At 57.3% G+C, this 13,369-nt stretch overlaps 2 protein-coding genes across 7 annotated transcripts; one reads left to right on the top strand and one right to left on the bottom strand.

Annotated features, from left to right (window-relative positions):
• Window positions 1–87: 87 nt before the first annotated feature.
• Window positions 88–9,817, bottom strand: ZNF76 (zinc finger protein 76). 5 transcript variants are annotated; one of them, XM_071449915.1, is made up of 15 exons: window positions 8,910–9,409; window positions 8,431–8,585; window positions 7,206–7,286; window positions 6,033–6,110; window positions 5,664–5,869; window positions 5,054–5,128; window positions 4,592–4,708; window positions 4,276–4,351; window positions 3,854–3,979; window positions 3,571–3,750; window positions 3,119–3,352; window positions 2,671–2,804; window positions 1,828–1,968; window positions 1,626–1,739; window positions 88–632 (listed from the first exon to the last, which is right to left on the bottom strand). In XM_071449915.1, exons 1-15 carry the CDS (start codon window positions 8,918–8,920, stop codon window positions 585–587), a joined length of 1,776 nt encoding a protein of 591 aa, XP_071306016.1. In that variant the 5' UTR covers window positions 8,921–9,409; the 3' UTR covers window positions 88–584. The 5 variants fall into 5 exon arrangements, with proteins under 5 accessions (XP_071306016.1, XP_071306013.1, XP_071306015.1 ...); XM_071449912.1 differs by lacking the exons at window positions 88–632; window positions 8,910–9,409 and adding an exon at window positions 634–1,322 and having other exon boundaries at window positions 8,431–8,899; XM_071449914.1 differs by lacking the exons at window positions 88–632; window positions 1,626–1,739; window positions 8,910–9,409 and adding an exon at window positions 9,679–9,817 and having other exon boundaries at window positions 1,830–2,804.
• A 110-nt stretch (window positions 9,818–9,927) lies between these two features.
• On the top strand, window positions 9,928–12,793 carry RPL10A (ribosomal protein L10a). Of its 2 annotated transcripts, XM_071449917.1 has the most exons (6): window positions 9,928–10,009; window positions 10,207–10,281; window positions 10,370–10,450; window positions 10,772–10,920; window positions 11,723–11,895; window positions 12,586–12,793. In XM_071449917.1, the coding sequence occupies exons 1-6, from the start codon at window positions 10,005–10,007 to the stop codon at window positions 12,754–12,756; spliced, it is 654 nt and encodes a 217-aa protein (XP_071306018.1). In that variant the 5' UTR covers window positions 9,928–10,004; the 3' UTR covers window positions 12,757–12,793. The 2 variants fall into 2 exon arrangements, with proteins under 2 accessions (XP_071306018.1, XP_071306019.1); XM_071449918.1 differs by lacking the exons at window positions 9,928–10,009; window positions 10,207–10,281; window positions 10,370–10,450 and adding an exon at window positions 10,462–10,683.
• The last annotated feature ends 576 nt before the right edge of the window (window positions 12,794–13,369 follow it).

Raw genomic sequence — 13,369 nt, 5'->3', positions numbered from 1 at the left:
TAATTTGCGTTCTGGGGAGAGAAATGCCCGGCCTGGCTCAGGCAGAGCTGCCCCTCGCAGCCTTCGGCAGGGATCGGTGTCACCCGGAGAGCGGAGACTCAGCCGTTGGCTCCTCTTGGAGCTGTGCCCGTTCCGTGCCCATCTTTCTCTGCAAATTCCTCTGGGATGTCCAAAACACGACCCACGCGGCTGCCGGGAGCCTGAGCCAGGCTGGGGTTTACAGCTGGACTCGAGGATCTCCGAGGGCTTCTCCAGCTCTGTCCGCCCAGCACTCGGGGCAGTGAAGGGACTCTGGGGGCAGGACACCAGCCCAGGTCTCTCTCCCCAGCTTAGGGGAGGATGCAGGATGTGTTCACAGACACAATTCCCTAAATCTGGGTTTGCAGGAGTCCCGGGAAGAGCCAAGGCCTGATGAGAGGTTTCAGGGACACGTCTTAGCCCCTCCAAGCCACACGCTGAGGGCTCAGAGGGTACAGCTCACCCTGCTCCCAGCCCTCCTCTGGGACAGCTGCTGCTTTGGCAGGACACGTTTGGTCAATTCCACAAATCTCCTCAATGTCCTCAATTCTTACAGCTGCTGAACATCACCATCCACCTTCTCCTCCCAGCTTCCACCAAAGAGAAGAGGGCTCCTTTTAAAAAACAAATTTTAAATTTGCTTTTATTTCAACTCAGCATTTACATCCAGGTCTAGCTCAGCTCCTGGCAAGTGCTGGCTGCTCTGCTCCACAGCCAAGGGATCTGCCATGGAAGCCCTGCTTGAAAAGGAAGTGTGACAAAGAGATGGGAGAACTGCTGTTGGAACCATCCCAGTGCTGGCTCCAATGGCAGGAACTGCTCACCCTCCATACCAAGCTCAGCACAGCCTGGCCTTGCTCTGATGGGCCTTTATTGCTTCTGTGCAAGTGCTGCCTACTTGCCCTGAGCTGGAGGGGTGGGAAAGAAAGGGGAGCTGTTGGACCATTCCTAGAGGGAGAGGGCAGGAAGTGCCCCTGAAGAGAGGGCTGCTGCTTGGAGCCCAGGAGCAGCCCAGTGTACCTGCCCTCCCTCCCAGAGGGAAGAGCCCTTCAGACAGGGTCATCCCAGCAGCCCTTTGCCCTGTCAGTGTCCCAGCTGGCACAGGGCACACGCTGGCACTGGCTCAGACGCTGTCCCTGCCCTGCCACCCCTGCACAGGCTGGGGCTGGCACTGCCCTGCCCTGGCTGCTCTGCTGGCCTCAGCTCCCCTTCCCAGGCAGGGTTGTGTCAGGGGGCACTGGCTCGTAGTGGATGACTGCTGTGGCCATGCTGAGGGCTTCCTCCAGGCTCTGCTGCTCTTCCAGCTGGGGAGGGAAGGGGGAGAGAGAGAGTGAGTGCTGAATCCCCAAAAGGCAGCTCAGGGTGGCTCCCAGCAGGACAGAGGGGTGACACAGGTGTGAAGCAGAAGGACAGAGGGCTGAGATGCAGAAGGGCTGTTTGCAGAGGAGCATTCTGCAGTCCCAGCAGGATGTCCCTGTTGTCCTCTGCACAGAGGGCCTCTGGGAATTAAGGAGCAAGCCCCCCAGGCAAGCAGCGATGCAGCAGGGCCAGAGGTGGCACCGGGTGGCCAGGGAGTGAAGGGGACAGTGGCAAGAGCCACGTGGTACCTGCACAGCAATGTGGGTGCCGTGGGAGGTGGCCAGCAATGCCACCTGCTGATGACAGAGCGGGGCAATGTCCGACTCCTCTGACACCACTGCCCCAGAAGCGACTATGGTCACCTGGAAAAGTTCAATTAATCGTGTTTTAAAAGAAAATGCAGCCCTTTTCTAGCAGAGGCAGCAGGAGCAGCCCCAGCTTTGTCCGTACCTCCTGTGCCTCGGTGCCATCAGCGTTGGCCACAGCCATGGTCCCAGTGTCACCTCCCTCGGGCACAGCGAGGGCCCCGCTCTGTGCCACCACGCCGATGGCACTGCCCAGGGCCTGCAGCTCCTCCTGAGACAGACTGACCTGGGGATGACAGCAGAGCTCAGGGAGCCTTAGGCAGCTCCTGAATTTAGCAATGCATCGGCCTGGGCAAGGAGGAAACAGCCTCTCTGCAAGACTCCAGGCACAGAGCGCTCCAAGCACCAGCACAGGGATAAAACTGACAACAGAGAACTCAGAGCTTGGGTCTTCAGCCCTCCCCATTCTACCACATCTTCCCATTCAGCTTTTTGTCTCAAGCCTGGATGGGGACAGCTTTGTGCATGGCAGCAGCAGGAGCATCTCAGGCTAAGAGGAAACAGGTCACAGCTGGCAGCTGTTTCCCTTGCCCTGTGCCACAGAAGGAAGTTTTTTCCAGTCAGCACAGGGGCAGCTGGTGGAGGGAAGTACAAGAAAAGTACTGCTGTATACAAGTGATGACAAAACATCTCCAAATCCAGCCTGGGTCAGCAGAGCTGGGGAGCCAAGGGCTGCCAGTGACCACACAAACACCCAGAAACCCTCAGCAAGGGGGGCACTGGGACCAGAGACCCTCCCAAACCAACACTGCAGCAGAGGGTGAGGCTGTAGGAGGGAGCCCTCAGGGCAGGAAGAGCCCAGAAAGCTCAGAGGTCTGAAAAAAATGCTGGAAAAAGGCCCTGCTAAGAACATCCTGGCTGAGTTGAGGCAGAATCTCACTTCAGATAATAACTGCTGTCCCTGACACCCTGGAGGCTGTGTCCATACCTGCTCTGTCCCATCCTGAGAGATAAGTGAGATTTGTGTAGGCACAGCATCTTCTTCTTCATCTTCCTCCACCTCTGACAAGAAAGCAATATGCTGACTCTTCAGTGGACAGCCTCTGCCAGCAGCTGCAGCAGCTGGATCAGAGAAGGGGAAGAGCAGCATTAGCAGAGTGTGAAAGCCCCTGCCTGGCCTCTGGACCTGCCTGTGGTCTCAAGGGTAGCACAAAAGAGCACAAGACCCTGGTGGCCTGGGAAGAAGGACCTTGACCTCTCCCTGTAGCACAGAACGGGCAGGGGCCTGTTCCCAACCTCCTGGACCTCCCAATAGATCCAGCTTTGATGGGGAAGCAGGCAGCCATGGCACATACTCGGGTCTGGGAGGGGCGTGTCTGCTCTTGCTGTCACCTCCCTCCCCTTTGCCGCACCTTGACGGGGGAGTGGCCGCTCACCCTCCAGCTGCCGCTGCTCGTGCAGGGCCTGCTCGCTCTCCTCGGTGGCCTCCAGCTCGCCGTGGCTGCTGCGTTTGTGCATGGCCAGCGTGGAGGTCTGTCGGTAGGTCTTGCCACAGCTGCTGCACGTGTAGGGCTTGCAGTGCGTGTGCACCACGTGGTGCTTGTACAGGCTGGAGTACTCCGTGAAGCGCTTCCCACAGCCAGGCACGGTGCACAGGTATGGCTTCTCTCCTAGGGCAGAGGCCACAGAGCTGAACTTCACCCTCCTCATGCCCTGGGGAGGGATTCTCCACCAGAGCAAACAGCTGGAGATAGACTGCTGGAACAACAATCAATCCAATGAAGCAATTCCCACTATTTCCTCCAACTCCCTGGCCACTCCCAGATCCACTCCTGTGACAATGCCCATTCCAGCCCCACCAACCTCCCTGCTGCTGCCTCCCTCCTACCTGTGTGGATCCTCATGTGGTTCTTGTAGTTGGTGGCGCTGGTGAAGCCCCTGCCACAGCCAGGCTCTGCACACGTGTAGGGCCGCTCGCCCGTGTGCGTCCGCATGTGAACTTTGCGGATGTTGGACGTGGTGAAGGAGCGGCCACAGCCCACGAAGGGGCACTTGAAGGGACGCTCACCTGCATGGACAGGGTGCTGTGGGTGAGAGCTGCCACCGTGCAGCCACCTGGAGTCCCTCTGACTGGCTTGTCCCCTGTGCAGCTCTTGCCTCGTGCTGCTCACCTGTGTGTGTGCGGATGTGTTTCTGCAGGTCCCCGGAGGTTTTGAAGGCTTTGCTGCACAAATCTTCTGGACACTTGTAGGGTTTCTCACCTGTGTGTGTTCTCACGTGGCTCTTCAGACCGTACCCTGTCCAGGACAGAGACCACAACTAATTTTGTACTGAGAAGGAAACACCATGACAAGCTGAGTACTGGCCCTCAGTCCATGTACCTGAGTGTCTGTGTTGTGTCTGCAAAGCTTGAAAGGGAAGAAATAACCAACCCCAACACCACTTCCAACCTCACTTCCACCATTATCTGCCCACAATCAGTGCAGTCCCAGCAGGCTCCTGTGCTGTGATTCCCTTGCTTTAGATGCTCTGGATACTGTGCTCTACTGGGTTGGACAGAAAATGCAATCTGCTCAAAACAGAAATTTGTTACCTGTAGCAAATGCTTTCCCACAGCTTGGGAAGTCACACGTGTATGGCCGGTCACCCGTGTGAGCACGTTCATGTACCTGGAAAAGAAAGAGCAGGTCCCTGAAATGAGGTCCAAGGGAAGGAAGAAAGAAAACTGCGGAAAAATGCTGGTGGAGAGAATTTCAAGTTCCCTGCTGGATTTCACCTTGGCCAAATGACACATCTGGGTCTCTTGGGGAGCTCAGCACGTGACTCAGCTGCACACAACACAGCATCCTGCTCTGGCAGTGTAACCTGGGCCTGGTCTGGCCTGCACACTGCCATGTCACCTGCTTTACCTTGAGGTGGTGGGCAGTGGTGTAGAGGCGGCCACAGCCTTTGTACCCGCAGCGGAAAGCTCTGCTGCCGACCTGCTGCCCCTTCCTGTGGCTTTGCACCTCCTCCTGCAGAGCCTGCTGGGACAAGCACTGGAATCAATCCAGCGAGCCACCACAGCTTCACCAAGCCCACACAAATACTTCCCTCCTTGCCATACATATGCACTCCTGCAGTTATCTTCCAAAAACATGTTCCTACAAACCAGCTTGTACCCACAAGGTGAAGCCCAGGTGACAGGGCTCTAGGAACCTGCATTTCCCCCTCCCACCTCCCAGGGGGTTCTCAGACATGAAACTCCCTTTCTCAGCTCATTTGAAATATGCGCAGTCAGTATTTGCTAACTCAGCAGAGAAGCCACAACATTTTTATAATTACTGGCAAAGAGGAGTTCAGCCTGGTTCCAGTCACTGAAAAATTCAGACCTGGGAAGAGATGTTGGAGTCTTTACTCTTCACATGGCAGGTGTCTGTCACTCCCTCCTCCTCATCATCAGAGCCCTGTGAGTGAAGAAGCACAGGCCCTGTTTGCGTGTCCCTGTACAGCAGGAAGGCAGTGACAGCCACAGTGCCACCCCACCCTTCCCCAGCGAGCAGGGGCTGGGCCTGCCACAGCAGGAAGGTCTGTGCTCAGCTCAGCACTGCCAGCACCCTCCTGGCAGCCCCTGCTCCACAGCCTATGGAGATGGGAGAAAAAGGCACTCCCTGGAATATTGGGGTGGGACACTGCAGTGACAGCACATCAGGATCCGAAGCTGCTTTGGTCTTGAGGTCACTGTGGGGACAGTGGCCATGGCTTGGCCAGTGCTGGCACACCAAAGGCTGTGTCACAGCAGCTCTCCTCCCTTCCCAAACCTCAGCCTGCAGCAGGTTAAGGGTGGCAGGCCCAGCACCCCACAGGACCAAACAGCCCCATTCTGTGTCCCCAACTGCCAGGCACCCTTCAGCAGTGCCCCTCACACTGGACCCTGTCCAGGGACTTCTCTCAATTAGGGAAGGCACAAACTCAGGCCAGGAGATGCTGCTGTGCCCTCACCTTCCTGCCATACTGCTGCAGTGCATTAATGGTGTCCACATCAAGGCCATCATCTTCCTCCTCCTTCCCAGCCACCTCCTGGAGCTCAGTTTTTGTCTGCACTTGCAGGATGGTGCTGCCAGGTGCCACAATGACAGGATGGTGGATGTAAGCAGTGGAGCCATCCTCCAGCTGGAGAGCCTGGAATGTGCCGGGCTCATAACTCTCTGCAAGAGGAAACGTTCAGGTAAAGAGCTGAAAAAAAAATTCAGCTGAAAGAAAGCTCAGTGTGAGGCAGAAAAAATGTGCTTCATCTCCCCAGCCTTGGAAATCTGAGACATTGCAGCAGCTTCTCTCCAGCTGCCAAGGAAAGAGCAGGGAGTGCTTTACCTTTGGCTGTGCTGTGGATGAAGGCCATGCTGCCATCCTCCAGCACCACTGGCTGCCCATCTTCAAAAGCCACAGCCTCTAAAAGAAAAGGAAAACATCCACACACCTTCCTGGAGGACCCAGCTGAGGCTGCCAGGCAGGAGAGGACACAGGGCTGCCTGCTTGCCCTGAAAGGCAGCCACAGCTGTAGGTTTTAAGACACCATCCGAGCCCTTCTGATGTGAATGGTGAGGTTTTCAAGGCTTCATGCACAGATTTGCCTCTTCCTTTGCTCAAAGGAGTGATGCAGTGTCTCACCAGTTTCAAAATGCCAGATATTATACGTATCCCAACAGGAAGGGGATGCTCTGGCACAGGGGTGTGTGAAGGAGAACACCAACATCCCATGCCAGGGGAAGCAGGGGTGAGGAGAGCCCCTCTCACTGTGCATGTGAAGGCAGGGAAGAGGCTGCAGGGGGGAAAGGGGCACAGCCAGCTATAAATCATCCATTTCAAGCAGCCTTTGGAGAACAGAAGAGGGAGGTGGCATACAAGGAGCATCAAGGAAGGACTGCCCAAGGTAACAGAGCTCTTTCTCCCTACCCTCTGGCATCTTAGCATGGCCAAGGATGACTCCTCCGTGCCCCTCTGGTGCCTGCCACATGAACTGGGCTCCCAACACCTCTCTAATGTCCCCTAATTTCAGAGATGATGTTGGCTGATGGGTCAGTGGCCAAGGTGGCATTGTTCCCAACAATCCCACACGACCCCTGCCACCACCAGCACCTATTCCAGAAGTTCTGCATTATCTCACAGTTCAGAGGAAATTCCTGCCCAGCTGCTCCCACATGAAACAAGCTCTGGGTGTGCTGTGTGGCTGGCACCAACACAGCTCACAGCTCACTGGGCTTGTGGTATGCCAACAGGGAGAGCCCACAGGTGAAATGACACTTGAACATTGGTCTCCACCTCCACCAAATTCACCTTCTCATCAGATTGCTAATGACTTTGCAGGCAATGTCCCTGTTTACTCAGCCTCAAAACCACAAGAAAGAAAAGCCCAACAGAAACCCTATGCTCACATGGACTTTTGAGAGCTGAACTGACAGAGGAGCCCAATGCTGGAGCACTGAGAGCTGCAGCCACACCTACAGTATCCTTCCAAAGAGAAAGAGGGCAATGTGTGTTCCTCACCTTTCTGAACTGCCACCTGATGGATATAAGCTGTGGTCCCATCTTCAAGTTCAATGACTTGCCCTTCAATCAGCTTTTCACCTGGAACAGTTAAAACATACCATCAGCTGCTGAGCCCAGCCCCTCTGGCCCACAAAAGGGAGAAATTGTCACTTCCAGGCTGTTATGGATCCAGCATTCCCCCACAGAGACGCTCCCCAAAAATGCTGGCATTGCTTTGTCTAGAGAGGACACACGAGAAAGACCCTCAGGCATCACTCATTGAGCAGCTGCCCCTCACAGCTCCTCGTGCCAAGGAGCACACAGAGCATACAGAGAAAGCAATTACCCTTGTGTTGGAAGAAAAAATAACTGTGTGTGCTGAGCAGCAAGTGCTGGGAGATTTATCTACTACTCTGGCAGAGGATCAACTGTTAGGAAACAATTACAGCACCTAAAGGGGCCTAAAGTGCTGCCAGTGTTGGGCTGTGGAGGCTCAGCTCTGCCAAAGCCTGACTGCAAACCTGTAATTGTGACTGAGTTACCCAAAGATTTGGTGCAGAGAGGATTTGGTGCATTGCTCCATCCCACTGAACATGGAGCATCCAGGTTGGTTTCACCTGGAGCAAAAGGTTTGAGAGGGGGGCCACACAACCTGGTGCTTCCAAGACAGCCCAGCTCCACATGTGTAACAAACCTGCAGTGAATTTGGACAGAAAATAAAGCAGGAGAGCAACCCCCAGGACAGGGAGCTGCACAACTCCTCCATCCTGTTCTGCAGGCTGGGAAACAGCGTGCTCCTGTTCTGGGAGCAGTGGGTGGTGCAGAAAGGGGCACCTCACCAACACCAGGCTAAGGGCAGGTGTGGAATCTGGCACCTCTCTGAGTGAGAAAAGCACTGCTGTGAACACCAGTGATACAAAACCACCTGCTCAGCCCAGGGGAAGTTTTGGTAGAGGCCACAGCATCAGCTCCCTGTCTACAGCAAGCCTGGGAAGAATGGAGCTCTCCTAGTCTGAACAGCACCTTTATTTTCCACGGCAACAGCTCTCCCATCTCCACAGCTTCATTTCCAAACCAGAGGCACGTTTGATTTGTATTTTATTTCACATCACACACTTCAGTGCAAATCCAACAGTCACCAGCTGCCCGTGTGGCAGCTCCCACGCCGTGAGGGGCACTTTTGGTGACGCTGACTCTCATTTCAGAGCCAGGAGGAGCCTCTGACAGCCCGAGGCTCTGTTACCTCTGGCAGCCTGCTGCAGGTAGGCCGTGGTGCCATCCCCAAGGGTCACTGCTGGCAGCCCCAGGCTCTCCATCCTGCCCCGAGTCCCCACACATGGATCCTGCCTGGCAGCACGGGGGCCTGTGGGACACGGGGTCGGCGTCTTTGCTGCGAGCCTTAAGTGAAAAGAACAATTCCATTTCAATTTCTGCCCTTAGTTTCTCCTCCTCCTTTAGTTTCTCCACTTTTGCACGCTAGGAAAGGCTTGAATGGCCTCAAAAGATTTTTGAGGTTATAAAGGATTAAGACAATGCTGCATCCTTCCCACACTAAAGGCAGGCAGGGATAAGAATCTATTCCACAGCTAAATATGAAATAAAGCTTATCAGCGAACTGAACTGACAGACTCTCTTAGAGACAGTACAAATGTCAGATTCCAGCCCTTCCCATGCTCCAAATGATCTGCGGGGGTTTCCAGGTACTTTAAATCCTGAACCTACAGGCTGAGCATGTCCTGTGCTGCAGCAGACAGGGTGATGAGCTTTATTCCTCCTTCTCTCTTCCCTTTGCTGACTAATTCCCAGCCTTCCGAGGGACGGAATCCCAGGCTCTAAGCAAATGATGCTAAAGCCTGCACACCCCGATAAGAGGATTTGCTGATCGGTTATCATCTTCCAGAGGCGCCACAGCGCGTTCTTCCTGAGCCACCTCTGGTAGCCAAATCTCTGATCCTTTCATTTCCAGCACCGAGGCAAACCGTGCCCGCCGCCGCTCGGAGCCCGCTCGGTGCCGCCTCGGCCCGCGCTCCCCGCACCCGGCGGAGCCTCCGGTGCGCTCCCCGGCCCTCGCCCCGCCGTGCCCCCGACAGACCGGGGAAAGGCGGCACGGGCTGCGGGGGCTCCCGGCCCGGGGGTGGCGGGGACACGGGGGGCGCCCCGCGCGCGTCTCCGGGGGCTGAGGCGGCTCCGGGCCCGGCCGCCATCGCCGCCCCCCATCCCCCACACCGACCTGAGCTACCCGCCGGGCCCGGGTCCGCCGCCGGCCCGACGTGCACCGCGCGCGGGCCCGCCCGCCCCGCATGGCGGCGCCGCTCCCGCCCGCCCCCGCCCGCCATACGGGTTCCGGGGCCGGCCGGGCCGGGCCGGGCCGCGCGCGCCGCCCGGCGGCCAATGCCGGGGAGCGCAGCCGGCGGCGCACGCACGGTGCTAACGCTGAAGCCACATGGCCCCGGTTTCCGCTGCCCGGCCCGGCCCGGGCTGCCGGCGGTACCTGCCCCGCGGCCGGGACGGGGAGCGCTGCCGCCCGCGCCCAGCCTGAACCGGTAGCTCCTTTTCGGCGGCCGCTGAGGCCAGCCCGGAGCTCCTGGGATGGAGCGATGTGAAGCGATGTAGGAACTCCTATCCTGGTGGTCGGACACAGAGGGCAAAGAGCCCGCAGTTTTTTATTTAACAAGGAAGGAGATGCGGGTGCATGGTGGCCCTGGGGCGCCGCTCCCAATATAGGGGCGCGCCACTCGCTCCAGTCTCGCGAGATCTCGCCACTATTTATAGCGCGGCGGAGCCACTTCCGCCCCTTCGATCCGAGCAGCCGCAGCCATGAGGTGGGTGCAGCCCCGAGTCTGCTCCGCTCCATCCTCCGCCATCCGTGCCCGGTGGGGGCCGTGGGGCCGCCCGGTTGGCCGGCGAGGCGCGATCCTCGGGGTCGATGGCGGCGGGAACGCGCAGGGACCGGGGCGGGCTCGGGGCCGCGTCCCGGGCGGGGCCGGCTCTGAGCGCGCGTTGCCGTTTCCCCCCGCAGCAGCAAAGTGTCCCGGGACACCCTGTACGAGGCGGTGAAGGAGGTGCTGCACGGCAGCCGTGCCAAGAAGCGCAAGTAAGAGCCGCCGACACGGACGCGTCACCCCCGGCCTCGGCCTTCCCCCGTCCGTGCCCGGCCAGGCCTCACCCGGTGCCTCCCGCAGGTTCGTGGAGACGGTGGAGCTGCAGATCAGCCTCAAGAACTATGACCCGCAGAAGGACAAGCGCTTCTCCGGTACCGTCAGGTTCGCCATCCTCTCGCTCCTACCCAGCCTTCGGCCCTGCCCGGTCCCGCTCGGGGCCGCAGCGGTGCCGAACCGCTTGGGGAGTCCAGCGCGGCCCGGCCCGGTGGGGGCGGCTGGACGGACCCTCACCCTGGGTCTTAAAACATGAGGGGAGGTGCGGCAGCCCCCGGGCTGTCCCCACCGGCCTGCCCGGGACGGCAGGTGAGCGGCCGTGCAGGATGCCCCGTGCTGCGGTAAGGTGTCTCCGTGCTGGCTCCGTGCACACGCGGGTGGCGCTGCCCATCACTGACTCGGACCTTCCTTCTTTCCGTCCTTCCCCAGGTTGAAGTCGACGCCACGGCCCAAATTCTCGGTGTGCCTGCTGGGGGACCAGCAGCACTGCGATGAGGCCAAAGCAGTTGACATCCCTCACATGGACATAGAAGCTCTGAAGAAGCTCAACAAAAACAAGAAGCTGGTGAAGAAGCTGGGTGAGGGTCCATAAGGTTTTTCTCTATGCTCAAATTTCCATGTCTTGGTTAGTTGCAGAGCTGAAAAGCTGAGCAGAGTCAGCCCCAGTACCAAAATCTGCCCAAAAATTATTCAGAAAAGCCACCAGGCTGTTTCCAGTGCAGGTCTGACAGATCAGTACTGCAGGAATGGGGCTGGTTCTCCAAGGAAGAGAGACACAGAAAACGTCTCTGTCAAGTTTCACCCTTTGCTATGTCCCTCACTTTCCTGGTTGGGGAGCTGGAGGGCAGCAAAAGCCAGGAAATACCAGAGGCAAGAGTGTGCTTTAGTCCTGCAGCTCTTGTGTGAACAGAAGGAAATGCACTCATTTTCTCTTGGTCAGAGAGAGAAAATCCTTCCTTTCCTGAGAACTCCAGAGTCCCTCTGGTACATGGGACTTGCCCCTCAGTTGATAATGGGCCGTGGAACTGTGAGCTGTTAGGTGATTGTTGGCTAAGCTTCTCCTGGATGGATCCTCTGTCTCGTTCATTCTGGTGTGCACAGGCTGCAGCAGAGCTTGGAGCTCAGTGCCCTCTGGGGCTCAGCAAAGGACAGTTCCTTCAGGAAACAGGATTTGGGTCACTGTGTTGAGTGGGGCTGGGGCCTGGCTGCTGTGACAGGCATTCCTCAAAGATCTTTGACAAAACCAGCTCCAATTCTGGTGGGACCCAGGGAATGCTGGATTTATCTGCATGGAGGAGTTGCTGATCTCAGCTGAGTCCCTCCTGGGAGCTTGGGGTGGGAGCAGGGTCCATGCTGAGCTCCCTGCTTGTGTCCTTGCAGCTAAGAAGTACGATGCCTTCCTGGCTTCCGAGTCCTTGATCAAGCAAATCCCTCGAATCCTGGGCCCGGGCCTGAACAAAGCTGGGAAATTCCCTTCCCTGCTCACCCACAACGAGAATCTGGTGGCCAAGGTGGATGAGGTCAAATCCACCATCAAGTTTCAGATGAAGAAGGTAAAGCCTGGCTTCAGTTGTGTGCCTGGGGGTTGTTCAGTGTCTCTGCCATCTCTGGGTTGGGCTGTAGGTGTCCCTCAAGTGTTCCTGGAGCTGTGGCTGCTTTCCTCCAGCAAGGGGAAATGTACCCAGAGCGTTCCAGGGCCAGCCAGAAAGGAGGAATAATTTAACTGTGGTTGGTGGATCTTGGAGCAAGTGATGAGGAGAGGGTTGGATGCTTCAGTGCTGAGCACAATCCAGTGTGATTAATGCTGCTCCCAGCATGTGGGTGCTGCTCATGGGGTGGGACCTGGCCAGGCGTGTCCCTGGGGGGCTGAGCACGAGTGGGGCTTTGCTGGGGGAGAATTTGGGACTTGGCCCTGTCCAAGTGAATTGGGGTCAGCTCTGTGGAGATCCTGAGGACACAGCAGATGTGAGGGTTTGCAAATGCTTGAGCATTTAGGATAGCTGAGTTAATGATGTCCTGACACTTGGCCTGCTGGCTCACTCATAAATCCTCCAGGCTGTGGGGAGCAATGACTTCCAGGCTGCTCAGAGAGGAGGCCTGGCCTCTGCCACAGTGCAGAGAGGGCTGGGGGCAGAAAGTGAAGCTGGTGTGGGCATGTCCAGGCCATGGGACAGCCCAGCACGCTGATGAGTGGGTCAGCTCTTTGCTTGGCCTGTGAAAGCTGTACCTGTGTCTGTCCCCAGGTGCTCTGTCTGGCTGTGGCCGTGGGTCATGTGAAGATGACAGAGGACGAGCTGGTCTACAACATCCACCTGGCCATCAACTTCCTGGTGTCCCTGCTGAAGAAGAACTGGCAGAACGTGCGGGCTCTGTACATCAAGAGCACCATGGGGAAACCCCAGCGCCTCTACTAAGGGCTGGGGGCAGCAATAAACCCTGCAGACACCCTCAGCTGTGTGTGCTTCTGTTCCTGCAGAGCTCCTCGGGGAGGGTTTGCCAAGGAGCTGCTCAGTTCCTCCTGGGGAAGGGCTCAGATGAGGCCTTGATGTTATTTGAGAGATAAAGATGTAAGTTGAGAGAGATGTTGAATTGAGAGAGAGGTGAATTCCAAGTGAGATATTGGAGCTTTTGAGGGAAGGAGCCTCACTCATCCCCCCTGCATTGAGGGAAGGGGAAGCACCCCACTCTCCCCAGAGCAGAGGTGTCCCAGCAGGTGCAGGTTCAGCAGTTGTGCCCACAGAGGGGACCCTTACCTGGCGCAGAGCTCACCTGAATCCTGTGCAGAGCCCAGCCCTGCTCTGGGAGGGGCAGCAGAAGTGTTTAAATACAAGTGCCCTCACCTGCCCACACCTGCCCAGGTGCAGCTCCTGAGGACTTGAGCATTGTCTGTCAGTCCAGGGGTGCTGAAGGACAGAGCTGCAGCCCAGTAAGGGGCTCGGGGCTGAAATGGAGGGTGTTTGCCATCCCCTCTTCCCTCTGAGCCAGTCTGTCTGACTCTATGTTCGGGGCTAAAAATGAAATTAAGTA

The sequence above is a fragment of the Agelaius tricolor genome, unplaced genomic scaffold (assembly GCF_023055355.1).
Source record: "Agelaius tricolor isolate 1412-34295 unplaced genomic scaffold, bAgeTri1.0.p SCAF_30, whole genome shotgun sequence".
In the NCBI taxonomy this organism is placed as follows: domain Eukaryota; kingdom Metazoa; phylum Chordata; class Aves; order Passeriformes; family Icteridae; genus Agelaius; species Agelaius tricolor.
This window is presented reverse-complemented; position numbering and strand designations above follow the sequence as displayed.

Excerpts from the sequence above, each read along its gene's own strand:
- RPL10A (XM_071449917.1), top strand. Across the intron at positions 10,451-10,771 it reads CGCTTCTCCGGTACCGTCAG|GTTGAAGTCGACGCCACGGC; the intron begins GTTCGCCATCCT and ends GTCCTTCCCCAG. Across the intron at positions 10,921-11,722 it reads GAAGCTGGTGAAGAAGCTGG|CTAAGAAGTACGATGCCTTC; the intron begins GTGAGGGTCCAT and ends GTGTCCTTGCAG.
- ZNF76 (XM_071449911.1), bottom strand. Across the intron at positions 5,870-6,032 it reads CATCCACAGCACAGCCAAAG|AGAGTTATGAGCCCGGCACA; the intron begins GTAAAGCACTCC and ends TTCCTCTTGCAG. Across the intron at positions 4,352-4,591 it reads CCACTGCCCACCACCTCAAG|GTACATGAACGTGCTCACAC; the intron begins GTAAAGCAGGTG and ends TTTCTTTTCCAG.